The sequence below is a fragment of the Staurois parvus genome, unplaced genomic scaffold, assembly GCF_062004578.1.
Source record: "Staurois parvus isolate SC_StPar_1 unplaced genomic scaffold, SC_StPar_1.0 ptg000196l, whole genome shotgun sequence".
NCBI lineage: Eukaryota > Metazoa > Chordata > Amphibia > Anura > Ranidae > Staurois > Staurois parvus.
This window is the reverse complement of record NW_028317992.1, coordinates 3,499,627-3,517,500: the sequence shown is the minus strand read 5'-3', so window position 1 is coordinate 3,517,500 and position 17,874 is coordinate 3,499,627. Positions and strand designations below refer to the sequence as shown.

The window sequence follows — 17,874 nt, the reverse complement described above, 5'->3', positions numbered from 1 at the left end:
GGAATGCTTTACCTGACATGTCCATCTGGCAGCCTGTGAGAGCAGAACGGAATATGGGAAATGGGCGAAAACATAAGCCATGCTTGCTAGTTTGTGTAGCGGTCTGGCACTGTTAGAAACATGAGAACCTCATAAGTGACACATCGGATTGGATGTCACTCCACTTCCTCAAACTCAATCTTTCCAAAACTGATCTCCTAGTATTCCCCCCAGCCCTTCCCCAACCCCCCCACCCTCCCCGACTTCTCCATCGAGATCAATAACACAATCATCAGTCCCTCCCCTCATGCCAGGGTACTAGGTGTAATCCTAGACTCCCATCTGTCCTTTCACCCCCAAATCCAATCACTGTCCAAATCTTGTAGACTTCACCTCCGCAACATCTCCAAGATACGCCCGTTCCTAACCTCGGAAACCACTAAGCAACTCATTCACTCCCTTGTTATATCTCGCCTTGACTATTGTAACTCCCTCCTCATTGGCCGACCTCATCGCAGGCTATCCCCACTCCAGTCCATCATGAATGCTGCTGCCAGACTCATCCACCTTACTTAACCGTTCTGTATCTGCCACCCCTCTCTGCCAATCCCTCCACTGGCCTCCACTCAGTGTCCTCCACCCCTCTCTGCCAATCCCTCCACTGGCCTCCACTCAGTGTCCTCCACCCCTCTCTGCCAATCCCTCCACTGGCTTCCAATTGCCCAATGGATAAAATTCAAAATGCTAACACTCACTCCCATGCTCGTCTCCATGATTTCTCCAGGGCTTCCCCCATCCTCTGGAACTCCCTACCCCAATCTATCAGACTATCGCCTACTCTGCTCACTTTTAGGCGCACTCTGAAAACCTATCTCTTCAGGGAAACCTACCCCGCCCCCAGTTAACACTGGAATCCTCTACTCCTCCTATCAGTTCATCCCCCACAGTTATTACCTTTTGTACCACTATCCCCTCCCTCCTAGATTGTAAGCTCCAAGGATCAGGCCCTCTAATCCCTCTTGTATTGAACTGTATTGCTATATAAATAAAAATCCAAACATTTTGAAAAAAGTGTTTTTCTTATAAAATTAATGCAAATAATATTTCTTCATAAATCTTGGTCAAAATGTATTCATCTATCTTTTTAGTAAAAAAAAAATAAAATAAAATAACCCAAATTAGTTTATAACCAAAAATTATAATTTTTAAAAAAAAAATTGACATTTTTATTTTTTTTTTTATATATATTATTTTTTTTTTTAGCATACTGTAACCCTAGCAGTACAGTGTCACCATACTGTACACTGTCACTACTTGTGGGGGGTGATGAAGATTTTTTTTATTTACACTGATTGCTTTTACACCCATAAAGGCTGTAAAAGCAATCATTTCTCCTCCTCTCTGGCTGCATTCTTGCAGCCATTGAGAAATAATGTGAGAGCTGTGATTGGTCACAGCTTGTCACATGGTACAAGACTGTTGTGAATGGCCTTGTACCATGTGACCTCTGTGATCATTCACAGATTTCACAAGAAGTAAGCAATGATTTCAGAAGTGACATCTTGCTTACTACTATTCATGTGATCACTGATTGGCAGCTCACACAGAACTCCCCGTAGAGCAATCGGTGTTCCGCTGTGACACTGGATCGCGGTGCTGCGCGCTCCCAGGGAGCAGCACAGGCAGGGAAGCTGGAGGACGTTTATAAATGGCCACCCGCCCCTGCACTGGTCCCATCCGGCCGTTTATGTACATGGGTCTGACAGGAAGTGGTTAAGACAGTGTGCATGCCTAGTTTGAAACTGATAATGAAGATCTGCCAGCATAGTACAGACATGGTTGATTATGTGAAACATACCTCTCCTGCCCATTCCTTAAAGACATAATCCACCTTTAAGACCATGTTTCATTGGCTAATTGGCTCCTGTCTAAATTGTCCCTAGTATGTGTATGTATGAATGGGAGTTAGGGACCTTAGACTGTACACCCCTTGAGGGTTAGGGACTGATGTGAATGTACAATATATATGTAAAGTGCTGAGTAAATTGATGGCGCTATAGAAGTACCTGAAATAAATAATAACATAAATAATAAATAAATTTGACATCCTTATTTAGGGTATAATATAAAGAATGATCACATTCCTCAAACCCTCCCCAACCGTTAGACACCCCCTTCTCCACCCCACTTACCTGAATTATATGGTGTGTCATCCACTCACAGGAATCTGTGAATGGAAACACTAAATGTCCCATCTGCCGCCACTGCAGAAGGACTTGTTGAGCACAAGTGCAGTGACCACACATACCTCGTACCTCTGTACGCACCCAGGGCTGGGATGTCGACAATGTAGGAGCCTATACATTGCCTGTACATTGCCCCCACAACACCACACTGATCTTGACTGCAAGTTTCTGTAAGCTTTAACCGCTTGCCGACCCGCCGCAGTGTTTTTACTGCGGCAGGGTGGCACCTGTGCGCACAGCGCCGTCTTTTAACGTCGCTGTGCAAAACAGGTAGGGGGCGCGCGCGAGGCACATGCCCGCCCTACCCGTCCCGCCGATCGTGGCAGCGGGTGTCCGTCACCATCTCCCGGCGGGTCATTTCCCGCCGGTGATTACAAGTAATCACTGGCAGATAGCAGACCTGCAATGTAAACAATGCAGCCTGCTATCTGTCAGTTCAGAACACACTGAACCTGAGAGAAGACTTTATCTGTGGGGATCAGCTGTTCCTGTGAAGTACACACCCCCTCCCACTAGTAAAACACTCCCCTCACACAGTTAACCCTTTCATTACCTAATAAAAGTTAACCCCTTCCTCCCCAGTACCATTAGTACAGTGTCAGTGGGTTTTTTTTTTTTTGCACTGATCACTGTATTGGTGTCACTGGGGATGTCCGTGACCCCAAGTCAGTTCCACCCCAGTGTCAAAATGTCCTCCGCAGTCCCGCCATAAGTCGCTGATCACTGTCAAAAATCGCTGATCGCCGCCATAAGTCGCTGATTGCTGCCATTATTAGTATAATAAAAAAAAAAATCCCAGTATTTTTCCCGCCATTTGTAGACGCTATAACGTTCACGTAAATCAATAATTTACACGTATTGGGATTTTTTTTAAGCAAAGACATGTCGCAGAATGCATTTTGGCAGAAATTTATGACTAAATTTGATTTTTACATTTTTTTACTGGACATGTTTTATAGCAAAAAGTCCAAAATATTGTTTTTTTTTTCTCAAAATTGTCAGCCTTTTTTTTTATAGCGCAAAAAATAAACGCACAGGCGTTAAAATACCACCGAAAGAAAGCTCAATTTGTGGGGGAAAAAGGATGTAAATTTCATTTATGTACCGTATTGCATGACCGCGCAATTGTCCGTTTAGCGCAGCACTGTATAGCAAAACAAATGGCATAAATTGCAGTATCTATACCATAGTTTGTAGACGCTATAACTTTCACACAAAGCAATCAATATACACTTATTGGGATTTTTTTTTTACCAAAAACATGGAGCAGAATACATTTTGGCCTAAATTTATAACCAACTTTGAGTTTACTATACATTTTTTATAGCTGAAAGTAAAAAATATTGTTTTTCTTCAAAATTTTTGGTCTTTTTTTGTTTATAGCGTGAAAAATAAAAAGCGAACAGGTGATCAAATACCACCAAAAGAAAGCTCTATTTGTTTAAAAAAAAGGATGTAAATTTCGTTTGGGTGCAGCATTGCATGACCGTGCAATTATCAGTTGAATTAGTGCAGCGCCGAGTAGCAAAAAGAGGCCTGGTCATTAAGGGGGGTAAATCCTCAGGAGGGCAAGTGGTTAACGCAAACACTCCATAAATCCACTATTTTTTTTAATAATATGGGAGCATTTTTTTTACATTTTTGCAAAAGGGTAGACCTTGAAAATGGTTTAACATTACATAGAAGGTGAAGGCTAAGAAGGTTTTTTTTTTTAATTGGAATTTTTCTGAAAAGAGCAACTAAAAAGGTAAGCAGCAATTTTTAAATATTTTTTTTAAGGTTTATGCTATGCAAATGGGAAGTTGTAACAAATCTAAAGTACCTTGGTAGGTGTTGTATCAGTTTGGCTGAAAAAGGTGAAAATATACTAGGAGCTGGTGATGTCCTGCATGGTCAGATGCTGAAACATTCTGTGTCCCTCTTTTGTTCCGCAGTGTGTAGACCAGTTGACGAAGATCCAGATGGAATTGCAGGAGACAGTGAAGGATTTAGCCAAGGCCAAGAAGAAGTACTTTGAGGCTGAGCAGATGGCACATGCAATGCGGGAGAAAGCCGACATCGATGCCAAGTGAGTTCCTTGTGTCTGGTGATTTTAGCTGAGATTCACAATCGTCATTCATGGCAGAACTTGGCTGTGTGTGACTTACGGAAGAGAGCTGAGATCATGCTGGTCTCCATCCAGTGAGGTGTGAGTGGAATCACTTGGGATGGGGTGCTGGAAGCCATCAACTCATTAGCTCAGAATCATTTTGCTGCATGTTTTAGGCTACAGGCACAGGGGCGGCCGCCAGCAGGAATCATTCGATTCTTGTCGGTGGTTCTTAAGGCTGCCTGCACACACTGTGTGTGCAATCATCAGCAGCTGTCAGCGTCGGCTGTCAGATTTGTAGTCTGTAGAAGTCACTGGCCAGACCCGCCACTGCTCGCATGTAACTGCTTTCCGAGGGGTTAAGTGTGAATAGAGCAGGGGTGTCAAATTTAATAAAATCGCTGGCCACATCAGCATTATGGTCGCCGTCAAGGTTTTATCTGTAAGACTAGATGTCCAGAGCACTCTTCCACCCCCCCCCCCCCCCTTACACCAGATAACAAAAGCCTCCCCACCCCCGTCAGAAGTTGAGACCCTCCCCCCACCCCCCTTACATCACAGTGCCCTCCCCCTTACATCACAGTGCCCTCCCCCTTTACATCACAGTGCCCTCTCCCTTACCTTGTACTGCCCCCCCCTTACATCAGATAACAAGAGCCTCCCCGCCCCATCAGAATTCGAGACCCACCCCCCCCCCCCCTTTACATCACAGTGCCCTCCCCCTTACCTTGTACTGCTCCCCCCCCCCTTACATCCGATAACAAAAGCCTCCCTACCCCCGTCAGAAGTTGAGACCCTCCCCCCACACCCCCCTTACATCACACTGCCCTCCCCCTTACATCACAGTGCCCTCCCCCTTACATCACAGTGCCCTCTCCCTTACCTTGTACTGCCCCCCCCCCCCCTTACATCAGATAACAAGAGCCTCCCCGCCCCATCAGAATTCGAGACCCACCCCCCCCCCTTTACATCACAGTGCCCTCCCCCTTACCTTGTACTGCTCCCCCCCTTACATCCGATAACAAAAGCCTCCCTACCCCTGTCAGAAGTTGAGACCCTCCCCCCACACCCCCCTTACATCACAGTGCCCTCCCCTTACATCACAGTGCCCTCCCCCTTACCTTGTACTGCTCCCCCCCCCTTACAGATAAGAAGAGCCTCTCCGCCCCCATCAGAATTAGAGACACCCCCCCCCCTTACATCACAGTGCCCTCCCCCTTACCTTGTACTACTGCTGTGTAGAAGCTGGGGGCGTTGCTGGGAAGCAGAAAATGCAGAGTCTGGAGGAGTAACAGAGGGGGATTTAGTCGGCTGCTGAGAACAGGGGAGGCGGCACTGTGGGGGTGCTGCGGCTGCACAGAGAGGCGCAGGATCTGTAGGAGGAGTTTTGTCCTCCTCTCTGCTGCTGACTGCTAAGGTGGGGGGAGGGCGACAGAGACCAGCCTCTCAGCGTCTGCATGGAGAAGCACAGGATCTGCAGAAGGAGTTTTGTCCTCCTCTCTGCTGCCGACTGCTAAGGTGGGTGGGGGGGGGACAGAGACAAGCCTCTCAGCGTCTGCATGGAGAAGCACAGGATCTGCAGGAGGAGTTTTGTCCTCTCTGCTGCCGACTGCTAAGGTGGGTGGGGAGGGGGGGCAGATACCAGCCTCTCAGCATCTGCATGGAGAAACACAGGATCAGTAGGAGGAGTTTTGTCCTCCTCTCTGCTGCTGACTGCTAAGGTGGGGGGGGGGCAGAGACAAGCCTCTCAGTGTCTTCATGGAGAAGCACAGGATCTGCAGGAGGAGCTTTGTCCTCCTCTCTGCTGCCGAATGCTGAGACAAAGTGGGAGCAGAGACGAGGCGAGTGCCTCAGCTGCAGGAGAGGAGCAAGGGCCACATATAGAATAGAGCCTCTGACTGTCCCCGAACGCAGACCGTATACATGCAGAGTCAGAGCTTCTGCTGAGTTCAGTGCCATAGCACAGAGTGTTGCTGCATCCAGAGACGGCGTTTAGTTGCCTTTGAACGCAGCAAACTATCCACCCACGTGATTGTAGCCTTAAAGGGTCAGTTCACTCAGTATGATATTTACATGGTAGGTGTAGTTTCAGCCAAGTTGACTACTTCCCAGCTTTGTCCATCTGTCAGCTGTGGCATGTTCCACTTCTCCGGTTTTGTTATCTCGAAGGCCAAATAATTTAAAAATCCAGCAGCCTAATTTTGTAATGGCTCTACCAAGACTAGGGACCCTTGCAGAGATCTTACGACAATTCCAAAACATTGGGCCCCATTCACACTTCGCATAGCGGGAACTCGCCTTCCCGCTCACGATGTTGTGTGGGCTATTTGTCCTTGAAAATCCACGTGTCAAACATTGGGAGAGTGCATGTGATCAGCACAGGGCCAATCAGCACTGTCCAGACAGAGGGTCAGGGGTTCTGCATCCTCTTACAGGAGAATGAAAACTCCTCCTGCAAGCTGTAACCAGTGCTCTGCTGGACACTGATAGAAGTCACAAGACTGCTCTAACTGCTGATGAGAAAAAGTATTTAACAGTTTATATTAAAATAATTACATTTCCATGTTGTGTGTACTGTGGGAGACCAGATATAGTGAATGCAGGGTCCGGGGAGACCAGATATAGTGAATGCGGGGTCCGGGGAGACCAGATATAGTGAATGCAGGGTCCTGGGAGACCAGATATAGTGAATGCAGGGTCCGGGGAGACCGGATATAGTGAATGCAGGGTCCGGGGAGACCGGATATAGTGAATGCAGGGTCCGGGGAGACCGGATATAGTGAATGCAGGGTCCTGGGAGACCAGATATAGTGAATGCAGGGTCCGGGGAGACCAGATATAGTGAATGCAGGATTCGGGGAGACCAGATATAGTGAATACAGGGTCCGGGGAGACCAGATATAGTGAATGCAGGGTCCGGGGAGACCAGATATAGTGAATGCAGGGTCCAGGGAGACCAGATATAGTGAATGCAGGGTCCGCGGAGACCAGATATAGTGAATGCAAGGTCCGGGGAGACCAGATATAGTGAATGAGGGGTCTGGGGAGACCAGATATAGTGAATGCAGGGTCCGGGGAGACCAGATATAGTGAATGCAGGGTCCTGGGAGACCAGATATAGTGAATGCAGGGTTCTGGGTTTAGTAACACTTTATAGTGGTTGTTAAAGTCCGATATGAAATCTGAACAAAGCATATCCTTCTATAGTGTGTACTTGTCTCAATTAAGAGCACTAAGTGTCATTCCTGTCTGCTGTTTCGTTCCTCTGCTATCGGCATGAGTCGCTTCTGACAAGTTGCCCTGACACCAAAAGAAAAAAAAAGTGACGGGAGGGACCTCTAACACACAGCCTGTGATTGAAAGCCTCAGCTCTGTTCCTGTTTGCTATGTGTAGGGGGGGTGCGTCCCTTCCCTCCAATCTGCTCTCAAAACTCTCCTCACTGAGCTCTGCAGAGTTTGACAGCTTAGACAAGCTGTATGAATTCTTTGAATGGATGTAGAGAATAGAAGACTGCAGATCAACAAGTACAACTTATATAGGAGGATTTGTTTCATCTCTGTATCACCTGAGGCCAGTCACTTCACTGGGTATATGTAAGGGTTTACAACCACTTAAAATTACTGCCTGAGCCTGGGTTCACATATATGCGGTGCGGTATATCGCATGTGATTCGTACAGGAACCACACCGCATTCCTGCGCAAATCACGTTGCGATTTGTATGGCTCTAATCGCTCCGCACCCACACCAAAAAGGTGCAGGGCCCTTTTTTTGGTCCGCACAAGAATCGGATCGCATGGGTATTCCGAATCTACACATCACGTTTTGCAGATTGCTTTCGGGGTGTTGTTAACTTAACATACACACAGTGATTCGCATGAACGGGGTGCAATTCTGATGTGGTGTGGAATTCACACAGAAAACGCTGCAAATTCCGCACCACATCAGTGTGAACCAGGGCTAAGAGGTAAATGGCTACTAAGCTCTCTAAATCAATTCATGCCCGGAATTCAGGTTTAACCACCTCCTGTCCGGCCGTTGGATATAAACAGCTGGACGGTGGCAGTGCATGGTCGGGTGGCCGATTATAAACGGCCTCCCCGCACCCTGCTTGTGCGCACTCCCTGGGAGCGCGCAGCATCACGATCCGGTGTCCACTGTATCCTCCAGACACAGTGGAACACCGATCGTCGGACGGGACCTCTGTACAAGGTCCCATGGCCAATCAGTGATCACATGCAGAATAGTAAGCAAGATGTCACTTGTGACATCATTGCTTACTACATGTGAAATCTGTGATTGATCACAGAGGTCACATGGTACAAGGCTATTCACAACAGCCTTGTACCATGTGACAAGCTGTGACCAATCACAGCTCACTCAGTAGTTCTCAATGGCTGCAATAATTCAGCCAGAGAGAAGGAGAAATGATTGCTTTTACAGACTTTATTGGTGTAAAAGCAATCAGTGTAAAAAAAAAAAAAAAAAAAAAAAAAATGTAATCACCCCCCACAAGTAGTACAGTGGCACCATGGTGACACTGTACTGCTAGGGTGACAGTAATAAAAAAAAAAATGAGAGAAGGAGAAATGATTGCTTTTACACAAATAAACGCTGTAAAAGCAATCAGTGTAAAAAAAATGTAATCACCCCCCACCATGGTGACACTGTACTGCTAAGGTGACAAGTATGTAAAAAAAAAAACAATATAAAAAAAGTAAAAAATAATGTTTAAAAATTATAATTTTTGGTTATAAACTAATTTGGGTTATTTTTTTTTTTTTTACTAAAAAGGTAGCTGAATACATTTTGGCCAAGATTTATGATGAAATACTATTTTCAAAATTTTATAAAACCCTTTTTTCCCAAATTTTTGTACTTTTTCATTTACATGGCAAAAAAAAAAAAAAATCCCAGTGGTGAATAAATACCACCAAAATAAAGCGTTCTCTGTGTCAAAAACATTGCTAAAAATTTCATATGGGTACAGTGTTGCATGACGGCGCAATTGTCATTCAAAGTGTGATAGCGCTGAAAGCTGAATATTTGCCTGGACAGGAAGGGGGTAAAAGTGTCCGGACTGGAAGGGGTTAAGTGTTCTATTAGTAAATTGTGAGCCTCATCTAGTATATAATTGATGAATAAAGCAAATATTTAAAGCAATGCCAGATTATCACAAGTGTGCTAAGTAGCGGCTCAGTGTAACTAATCTGATCAGCACGTGTTCTTGTTTTCAAGACACAAGTCTCCACCGAAAGAGAGTTAAGTGACTCAAAGAAATGAGATCATCGCTGGTCGGGTGACAATCTTGTGTCAAAATAAAAATGAGTGCCTTCCAATATTGTCAGCAAACATTCAAGTCAAGCAAGCGTGTAGTTTGTGGCGCCCCCATACATCCGTGGCCAACCATTTTACAGAGGATATGCTTGATTGGATGAGAGGCAAAGGTTCATCCATTCACTGGATCCATTAGCTGGTGTGTGTCTCTTCTTTGGTCTTTCGCTCTCAATAGAGTTGCATTGCAGGCTTTCCTGGGCAATACTTGCAGGATTTTTCTACTGTCTGCATAGAAATTGGTCAGAGAGTGGCTGCATTATCATGTCGCACGTCTGAACACTTCATCGAACACACTGACCAGCGACTGCAGCTGCTGATCCAGAAACCTTTGCCAGCATGTCCCTTCGACCAGGGGCAGACTGACAACTCATGGGGCCCCCGGGCAATAGGGGATCATGGGGCCCCTGTGTCCTTGCCCAAACTCAAAAAAGCCTATGAAAAAGGTACCAGGGGCATCTCATGGGGCCCCCTACTGACCCCGGGCCCTCGGGCAGTGCCCGAGTTTCCAAATGGTCAGTCCGCCCCTACCTTCGACAGAAGTTGATCGGTTGATGGCTACACACAGCTGGTTGCTGCTGGACCTGCTGAATTTCAATCAATAATCAGTATTTGGCCAGGTTTAGAGTGGAAATATACAATCTGTTCCTTGCAAGTAATGCTGCAGATCCCAGCACAGCCTGCGGAGATCAGTTGAGGACCAGACCAGGTAACTGTGTACCACTTTTAACCACTTCCAGCTGGACACTTTCACCCCCTTCCTGTCCAGGCCAGCTTTCAGCGCTGTCACACTTTGACTGACAATTGCGCGGTCATGCAACACTGTACCCATATTAATTTTTTAGCATTTTTTTGAGACCGATAAAACTTTATTTTGGTGATATTTGTTCACCACTGGGATTTTTTTTTTTGCTATATAAATGAAAAAGTCCAAAAATTAAAAAAAAAGTGTTTTTCTTATAAAAATTTGCAAATAATCTTTCTTCATAATTCTTGGCCAGAATGTATTCTGTCATCTTTTTAGTAAAAAAAAAATAACCCAAATTAGTTTATAACCAAAAATTATAATTTTTCCAAAAAATGTTTCCTTTTTTTTTTTTTTTTTTTTTTTATATTATTTGGTTTTTTTTTTTAACTTACTGTCACCCTAGCAGTACAGTGTCACTATAGTGACACTGCTACTTGTGGGGGGTAATGAAGATTTTTTTGTTTTACACTGATTGCTTTTAGACCCATAAAGGCTGTAAAAGCAATCATTTCTCCTTCTCTCTGGCTGCATTTTTGCAGCCATTGAGAAATATTGTGTGAGCTGTGATTGGTCACAGCTTGTCACGTGGTACTAGGCTGTTGTGAATAGCCTTGTACCATGTGATCTCTGTGATCATTCACAGATTTCACAAGTAGTAAGCAGTGATGTCAGAAGTGACATCTTGCTTACTACTGTTCATGTGATCACTGATTGGCCAATCAGTGATCACATGAGCAGGACCTCACGTCCAGGGAGCGCGCACAATCCAAAATGGCAGGCGCCATTTATGAATGGCAACCCGCCCCTGCACTGCCACTGTCCAGCCGTTTATATACAGTGGCCGGACGGCAAGTGGTTTAAGGGACTGATGGTCTCTTCAGCTCCATTGATGTACCCTTACGTTGCTGGAGTTTGAGCCGTTGTACCGGGGTGATGCCAGTATTGTTGTTTAGATCCAGTTGGCTCTCTTGTAGTTGCTCAGTTGCTATTACAAAAAGCAAGAGGGGATGTGTCAATCCCCATCCCCCACCACCCACCGCCTTCCACGGTTTTAACACAGGCCACTGGGAGTCCCGATCAACCAGCAGGCAGCGCCGTTGACTAGTCACAGAGCCAAAAAATTACCGGATCGGCTTTGTTCAATTCTGTACTTTAGTAACCCAGATGTGATGACCTGACATCACTTCCGGTTATTTGGAATTTCACAACGCCATTTTTTAATAAACAAAAGCATTCAATCACACTGATCTTGATGGTTTTAAGGGCAGGGGAGAGATTTGGGGTCTCATTGACCCCAGATCCCTCCATAAAGAGTACCTGTCACATGCCTATTGCTGTCAAAAAGGGGTGTTTACATTCGTTGTGACAGCAATAAAAAAAAAAAAAAATTTTTAAAGCAACAGTGTAAAAAAAAAAATAATAAAGTGCCCCCGTCCCTCCATGCTTGCATGCAAAGGTGAACACACACGTCAGTCTCACACACATGCAAACATGCGGTCCACAAGTGAGGTATTGCCAGGAACATCAGATCATATGCAGTAATTCTAGCTCCAGACCTCCTCTGTAAATCTATAGTGGTAACCTGAAAAGGCTTTTAAAGTGTTGCCCGTGGATAGTAAAATTTACATTGTCGCCATTGCACTGGAGGGCGCAATTTTAAAGCGTGACATGTTTGGTATCTATTTATTTGGCGTGACATCTTTTATATTTTACAAAAATAAGGGGTTATGTTTTTTGTGTTTTTTCCTTTTGCATTAAAATTCAAAAGGTTTCCCCCCCCCCCCCCCCCCCCAAAAAAAACTGTGTTTGAAAAACTGTTATGCAAATATTGTGTAACATAAAAAAATTGCAAAACCCACAAATTTATCCTCTAGGGCCTCTGCTTTCAAAAAAAATATATAAGTTGGGGGGAGTTCTAAGAAATTTTCTTGCCAAAGGTACTGATTGTTACAGGTAAACATAAAGTGATGAAAAATGTCTGTTCTGGAAGTGGTCTTTATTACTCGGAGGTTCTCTCTTTGCACATGTATATGGCATCAATTGTTTCCTTTTCTAGGAATAAAAGGCAGAATTTGTATTCATCATCCAAAGAGCAGAGTAGATTGCAGCAGGTCAGCGCCGCACAGTGATGAGGAAGAGTGTGGGTAGCTGTCACTGCTTGACATGATGCTCGTTCTCTAGGCTGACTCCGGTTAGCACTAGTTCATTGGTGGCACTTTATGATAAATGCTGCCTGTTCATCAAGGACTTTGTTTTCTATTCTCCAGCCAAAATACCTTTACCCTGTAGGATGAAATCCTACTCCAGTCCAGGTGCATATGCTTTTGTTGCACAGTCCTGTTTAAAAGAACTGAATTACCTGGAGGCTGTGCCCAAAAAAAGGTTAGGCAGAAGACTAAGGACTTGTTACCAGTATTGCCTGATGGCTCCCTGCAGCTGATCTTTTCCCTATTATTGAGTTGCCTTGCTTTGTTCTGATCTGTGTGGAGGAGGCCATCGTGGTAAAGGCAGGGCTTTGCTTCCTCATGGCAAAGCCTCCAGCAAGGAGAACAGTGAGCAGCACAACAGCGACATCAGCAAATCTCATGAGACTAGCAGTCAGAGGCAGCAGTTCCCTAGATGATCTCGCACTGCAGATGCACAACCAGGAGGCTGTAAGTACAGAAATGTCTAGGCACACTCACATAAGAGGAAACGTTAGTTATTTTATAGGAGGAATTCCAGATATAAGAGGCATTGGCAATACAGTACAGTGATTGTGCCCATCTCTTGGTTTAAACTGGGTCTATATCCAAAACCTTTTATTTTGTAGTTTTGGAGTAGGGAATGGCGATAACCCCATTGTCTTTTGCTTTGTGAGAAAGTGAGAGCAAATCTCTTCAAAATTGGGGGAAATCCCAACACCAGAACCACAGTCTCTATTGGAAGATCTCCTCTTGCGGCATCTTTTGTTGACAACTCTATAATTAGGTTTTATTTTTATATATTTTTTCCTACTGTGCCAGGGACAGTGGTCAGCCACGCCAGTAAAGAGGATGAATCTCCTGGGACAAAGAAAGAGCAAGTAGTAACTCTCAGCAGCCAATCAAATTGTACCTTTTTCTCATTTGATCTTAGTACATTGGTACTATGTGGTTAGCACTTCTGCCTGGCAGCACTAGGGATGTTAGTTCGAATCCCAACCTTGGCACTACCTGCATGGAGTTTGCATGTTCTCTCTGTGCCTGTGTGGGTTTCCTCCCAAACTCCAAAGACATGCTGGTAGGTTAATTGGCTTCTGTCTATATTGTCCCTAGTATGTGTATGTATGAATGGGAGTTAGGGACCTTAGATTGTACGCCCCTTGAGGGTTAGGGACTGATGTCAATGTACAATAATATGTCAATGTAAAGTGCTGTGTAAATTGACGGCGCTAGATAAGTACCTGTAATAAATTAAAAAATAGAAAAAATAAATTGAAATTTGGAAGCTGTATATTATCCTTTGCCTATGTTCATGATAAGCAGCCATCTGCTCAGTCAGTCGCTGTGTATGAAACATGCAGAACTTGCGGGTGTCTCATTATTTTCCAATGTCCTTTACAATAATAATAGAACATTCCTGAAAACACACATAATAGTTTCCTGTCCTCAGTTGTAGGCTCTAGTCTGATTCCTAGGGGGAAAAAATGATTTTATCACTTTCTACATATATATCCTGTGATGCTGACTGCTTTGTGGTCAGGAAAGTGTTACTGAATGTGGACGCCGCAGATCCCTATCTGTAGGGTAGAGTTATGGTGGTCTTTAAAGGTTGGGCATACCTTCAATTAACATGGAGCATGAATGCATCCCTATCTCGGATCAGCACAGCCGCACTGAGACAAAGGCCTCATTTCCTGTAATAGAATCTGATTCTCACACCAGGCCATGTAGAAGCCACAAGCTCTGCCCGTCTGGTCTCATATCTCCATTGTTATCTGGAGAGGAAACAGATTCTACTTCCTTGTGCCAGAAATGCCTTAACCAAAGTCAGGAGGGCCATGTCCATAGTTGAGTACTCATCCTATACACCCTCCAGGAGTGGTAGATTGATGGCTCTGGATTCTTAGATGCTATTGGTGTGTTTGGCAAATCTGTACGCGTGGCATCCTAATGGGGCATCTAGCCGATATGTGGGCTGTAAACTGAGGGACTGCCACAGAAACCTCATAAAGTATCTAAAAATAATAATTGAGTCTGAAGATGGAAGCACCTCAGTAATATGTTAGAGTCCAAAATGAGGTTTTATTCCCAATGTAGTGTATAATAGGTGATACAGTCAACACCTTTCTGGACCTCACATTGTCCACTTCATCAGGGCCTAAAGTATATGGAACGGTAACACTCCGAGGTTGTCGTAAACAGCAACCAACTGCTAGATAGTCCTTTATAACAGCTGCCGAACGTTACTGAGTTTTCAGTCCATACAAGCGGGTTCAATATATTTTAAGCTCTGATGAAGGGATTGGTGTGAAGTCCCCTACCCGCGTATACGGTAGCACCCGTTATACAGAACATTGGTAGTAATAAAACCTTAATTTGGACTCACATTTCAGTGTGGATGTTCAATCTTCATACTCAAATATTATATGTTCCAGAAGCATCCTCACCAGACTAGAGTGGGGATTCCGTTGGTGTTTTCACTGCTGGCTATCCTGTATATTATTTAACAAATGACATATGGGATTTCACACCACAAAAGTCAGCTCACACAGTTTTGGCTCTAGTGACTTTTTTTGATACAAAATTTTTGGGGAAAAATTATTGGGAAAGGAACACCACTCATTGAGCAAACATGTTAACGTCTGGATTCCAGATGTAAAATTATGGTCATAAAGGGATTTAGGAGTAAGGGTTATATGAAGATAGGGTCCTTTATTCAGGAACCACAGGAAATCAAAATTGGCTTCCAGGGACACAAACACACACATCCATATCTATGCTCAAAACTGGCCTCTCGTACATGGACAACCTATGTGCCAGCCATAGTAGTCCATCTCCACTCTCCATTGAGAACATGAAAGAATGTCAGCTGCACTCCACTTAGCTCTTCTTGCACTATTTTGTCAATAATGAATTGACGGCATACAGGGATATCTCCACCCAAAAACCTTGTTGTGATTCACCAATCCTGTATTGCTCACAAGCAAGCCAGGAATGTGAAATGCATCAAGGAAGGCTGGTGATATCGCTCTATGCAGTCATTTAATCGATTATTAAAAAATATTGCAAGAAGAGCTAAGGGGAGTGAGGCTGACATTCTTGGTTTTCAATAAATTACAGACTGGGCTCAGAATATTTATAGGCATTTTGGCAGACTTCGTAGGATTTAATGTCAGACCCAAGGCCCCAATAAAGGCATCCCAAGAGTGAGTGCTAGTAAGCTTTTTTTTTTTTTTTTTTTTTTTTTTTTTTAACTTATCACAGCTGAAAATGCTATATTTTCAGCTGATAAATAATATCACAACTGTATGAACAACAAAAATGTTGTGCAATAAAAGAATTGACTTCTGCTTGTAATATACTAAAACATAAACAACCTGCGCCACAAGAACTTTGTGAAAAATTTGAAAGTGAATGCTGCTATGCCTTGATAAGAATCAAACAGATTGATAAAAATCAAAAAATCAGTGAAACAAAACTTCGCAAAACATGAAATGAATCAAAAATAATTATACACAAATCATTATAAATTCTGTGGTTCTAAAATAATTGTCCAAAACCACCAAAATGAAAAAAAAATAAAATTTGTGTCCAAATACAAAAAGTGTTGAAACCAAAAACAAAGAAAGTCCTCTTTAACTAGTTGCCAACCGCAGATAGGCGAATGACAGCTACATTGCGGCCGGCCAGTTCTGGGAGGGCGTCATATGACATCATCCCAGCACGAGCACCCGGCGATCTCTGTGATTGCTGTATCCTACGGACACAGCTGATCACGTGATGTGGTAAAAGCCCAATCACAGCGGCTTTTTACCACGTGATCAGCCGTGTCCAATGACACACTGATCACAGGGAAATGCAATTGCCGGTTCTCGGCTGTACTTTCCTCACGCTGTCAGAACGTGGGGAAAGTAGTGCCGATAACCGGGAGTTTTCAGAGCAGGGATCGGTACTGATCATCATGATCGGTGCCCAGCAGTGCCACCCACCAGTTCTGCCCATCTGTGCCCATCAGTGCCACCCTCCTGTGCCCATCAGTGCCACCCTCCTGTGCCCATCAGTGCCTCCCACCAGTTCCACCCACCTGTGCCCAGCAGTGTCACTAACCAGTGCCCAGCAGTGCCACCCACCTGTGCCCATCAGTGCCTCCAACCAGTTCCGCCCAGCAGTGTCACTCACCAGTGCCCAGCAGTGCCACCCATCTGTGCCCAGCAGTGCCACCCACCAGTTCCGCCCATCTGTGCCCATCAGTGCCACCCTCCTGTGCCCATCAGTGCCACCCTCCTGTGCCCATCAGTGCCTCCCACCAGTTCCACCCACCTGTGCCCAGCAGTGCCACCCACCTGTGCCCAGCAGTGCCACCCACCTGTGCCCATCAGTGCCACCCACCTGTGCCACTCACCTGTGCCCAGCAGTGCTGCAGTCAGTGCCCAGCAGTGCCGCCTATCAGTGCTGACTATCAGTACCACCTATCTCTGCCACCTCATTAGTGCTGTGTATCAGTGCCCTTCATTGCCGCCTATCAGTGCAGCCTCATCAACGCACATCAGTGAAGGAGAAAAATTACCTGTTTGCAAAATTTTATAATACTGTAGAAATAAAGAAACTTTTTTTTTTTTTCAAATTTGTTGCTCTTTTTTTGTTTATAGCGCAAAAAGTAAAACACCCAGCGGCAAGTAAATACCACCAAAAGAAAGCTATTTGTGAGAAAAAAATGATAAAAATGTAATATGGGTACAGTGTTGCATGACCGTGCAATTGTCATTCAAAGTGCGACAGCGCTGAAAGCTGAAAATTGGCCTAGTAAGGAAGGGGGTATAAGTGCCCGGTAGGCAAGGGGTTAAACATGCAAATAGTGCTCCAAAAAATGTTTTAGGATAAGTGTAATACAGAGAAAAGACTCCACGGATCCACACCTTCCTGTGAATACTGATTATTGGTACCACTAACCCTGGACTCCCAGGGGAATGCAGTAGAGAGCACTTTAAACTCAGATTTGGGCTTTACATATCCGTGACGTATCCAGCTTTGACCATGTATGCCTGTGCAATGACACTGAGCTGCATGCGGTGAAGTTTGCACTGACAGCTGACTCTCTACATCAGTTATCCAGTTTTTGAAAAAGAATTCCCTTTCTAGACACAGTTGTATAAATATTGTGTGCTATAAGGCAAACTGGAGCCGAGGAATTGTATAAAATGCATACAATTCATAAAATGTATGAAACGCAGTCATTGCAAACATTAAGGGCCCATTTACATTTGTGTGGCGCGTTAATATGTCTGTCACTTGTTAA

At 44.6% G+C, this 17,874-nt stretch overlaps 1 protein-coding gene across 4 annotated transcripts in view; it reads left to right on the top strand.

Annotated features, from left to right (window-relative positions):
• FCHSD2 (FCH and double SH3 domains 2) overlaps positions 1-17,874 on the top strand; it is a 376,810-nt gene that overhangs the window by 220,570 nt on the left and 138,366 nt on the right. For all 4 annotated transcript variants that reach the window (XM_089678013.1, XM_089678011.1, XM_089678012.1 and 1 more), the window contains exon 6: positions 4,160-4,293. In XM_089678013.1, the coding sequence (XP_089534139.1) occupies positions 4,160-4,293 (134 nt within the window). The remainder of the gene's footprint in view (positions 1-4,159; positions 4,294-17,874) is intronic.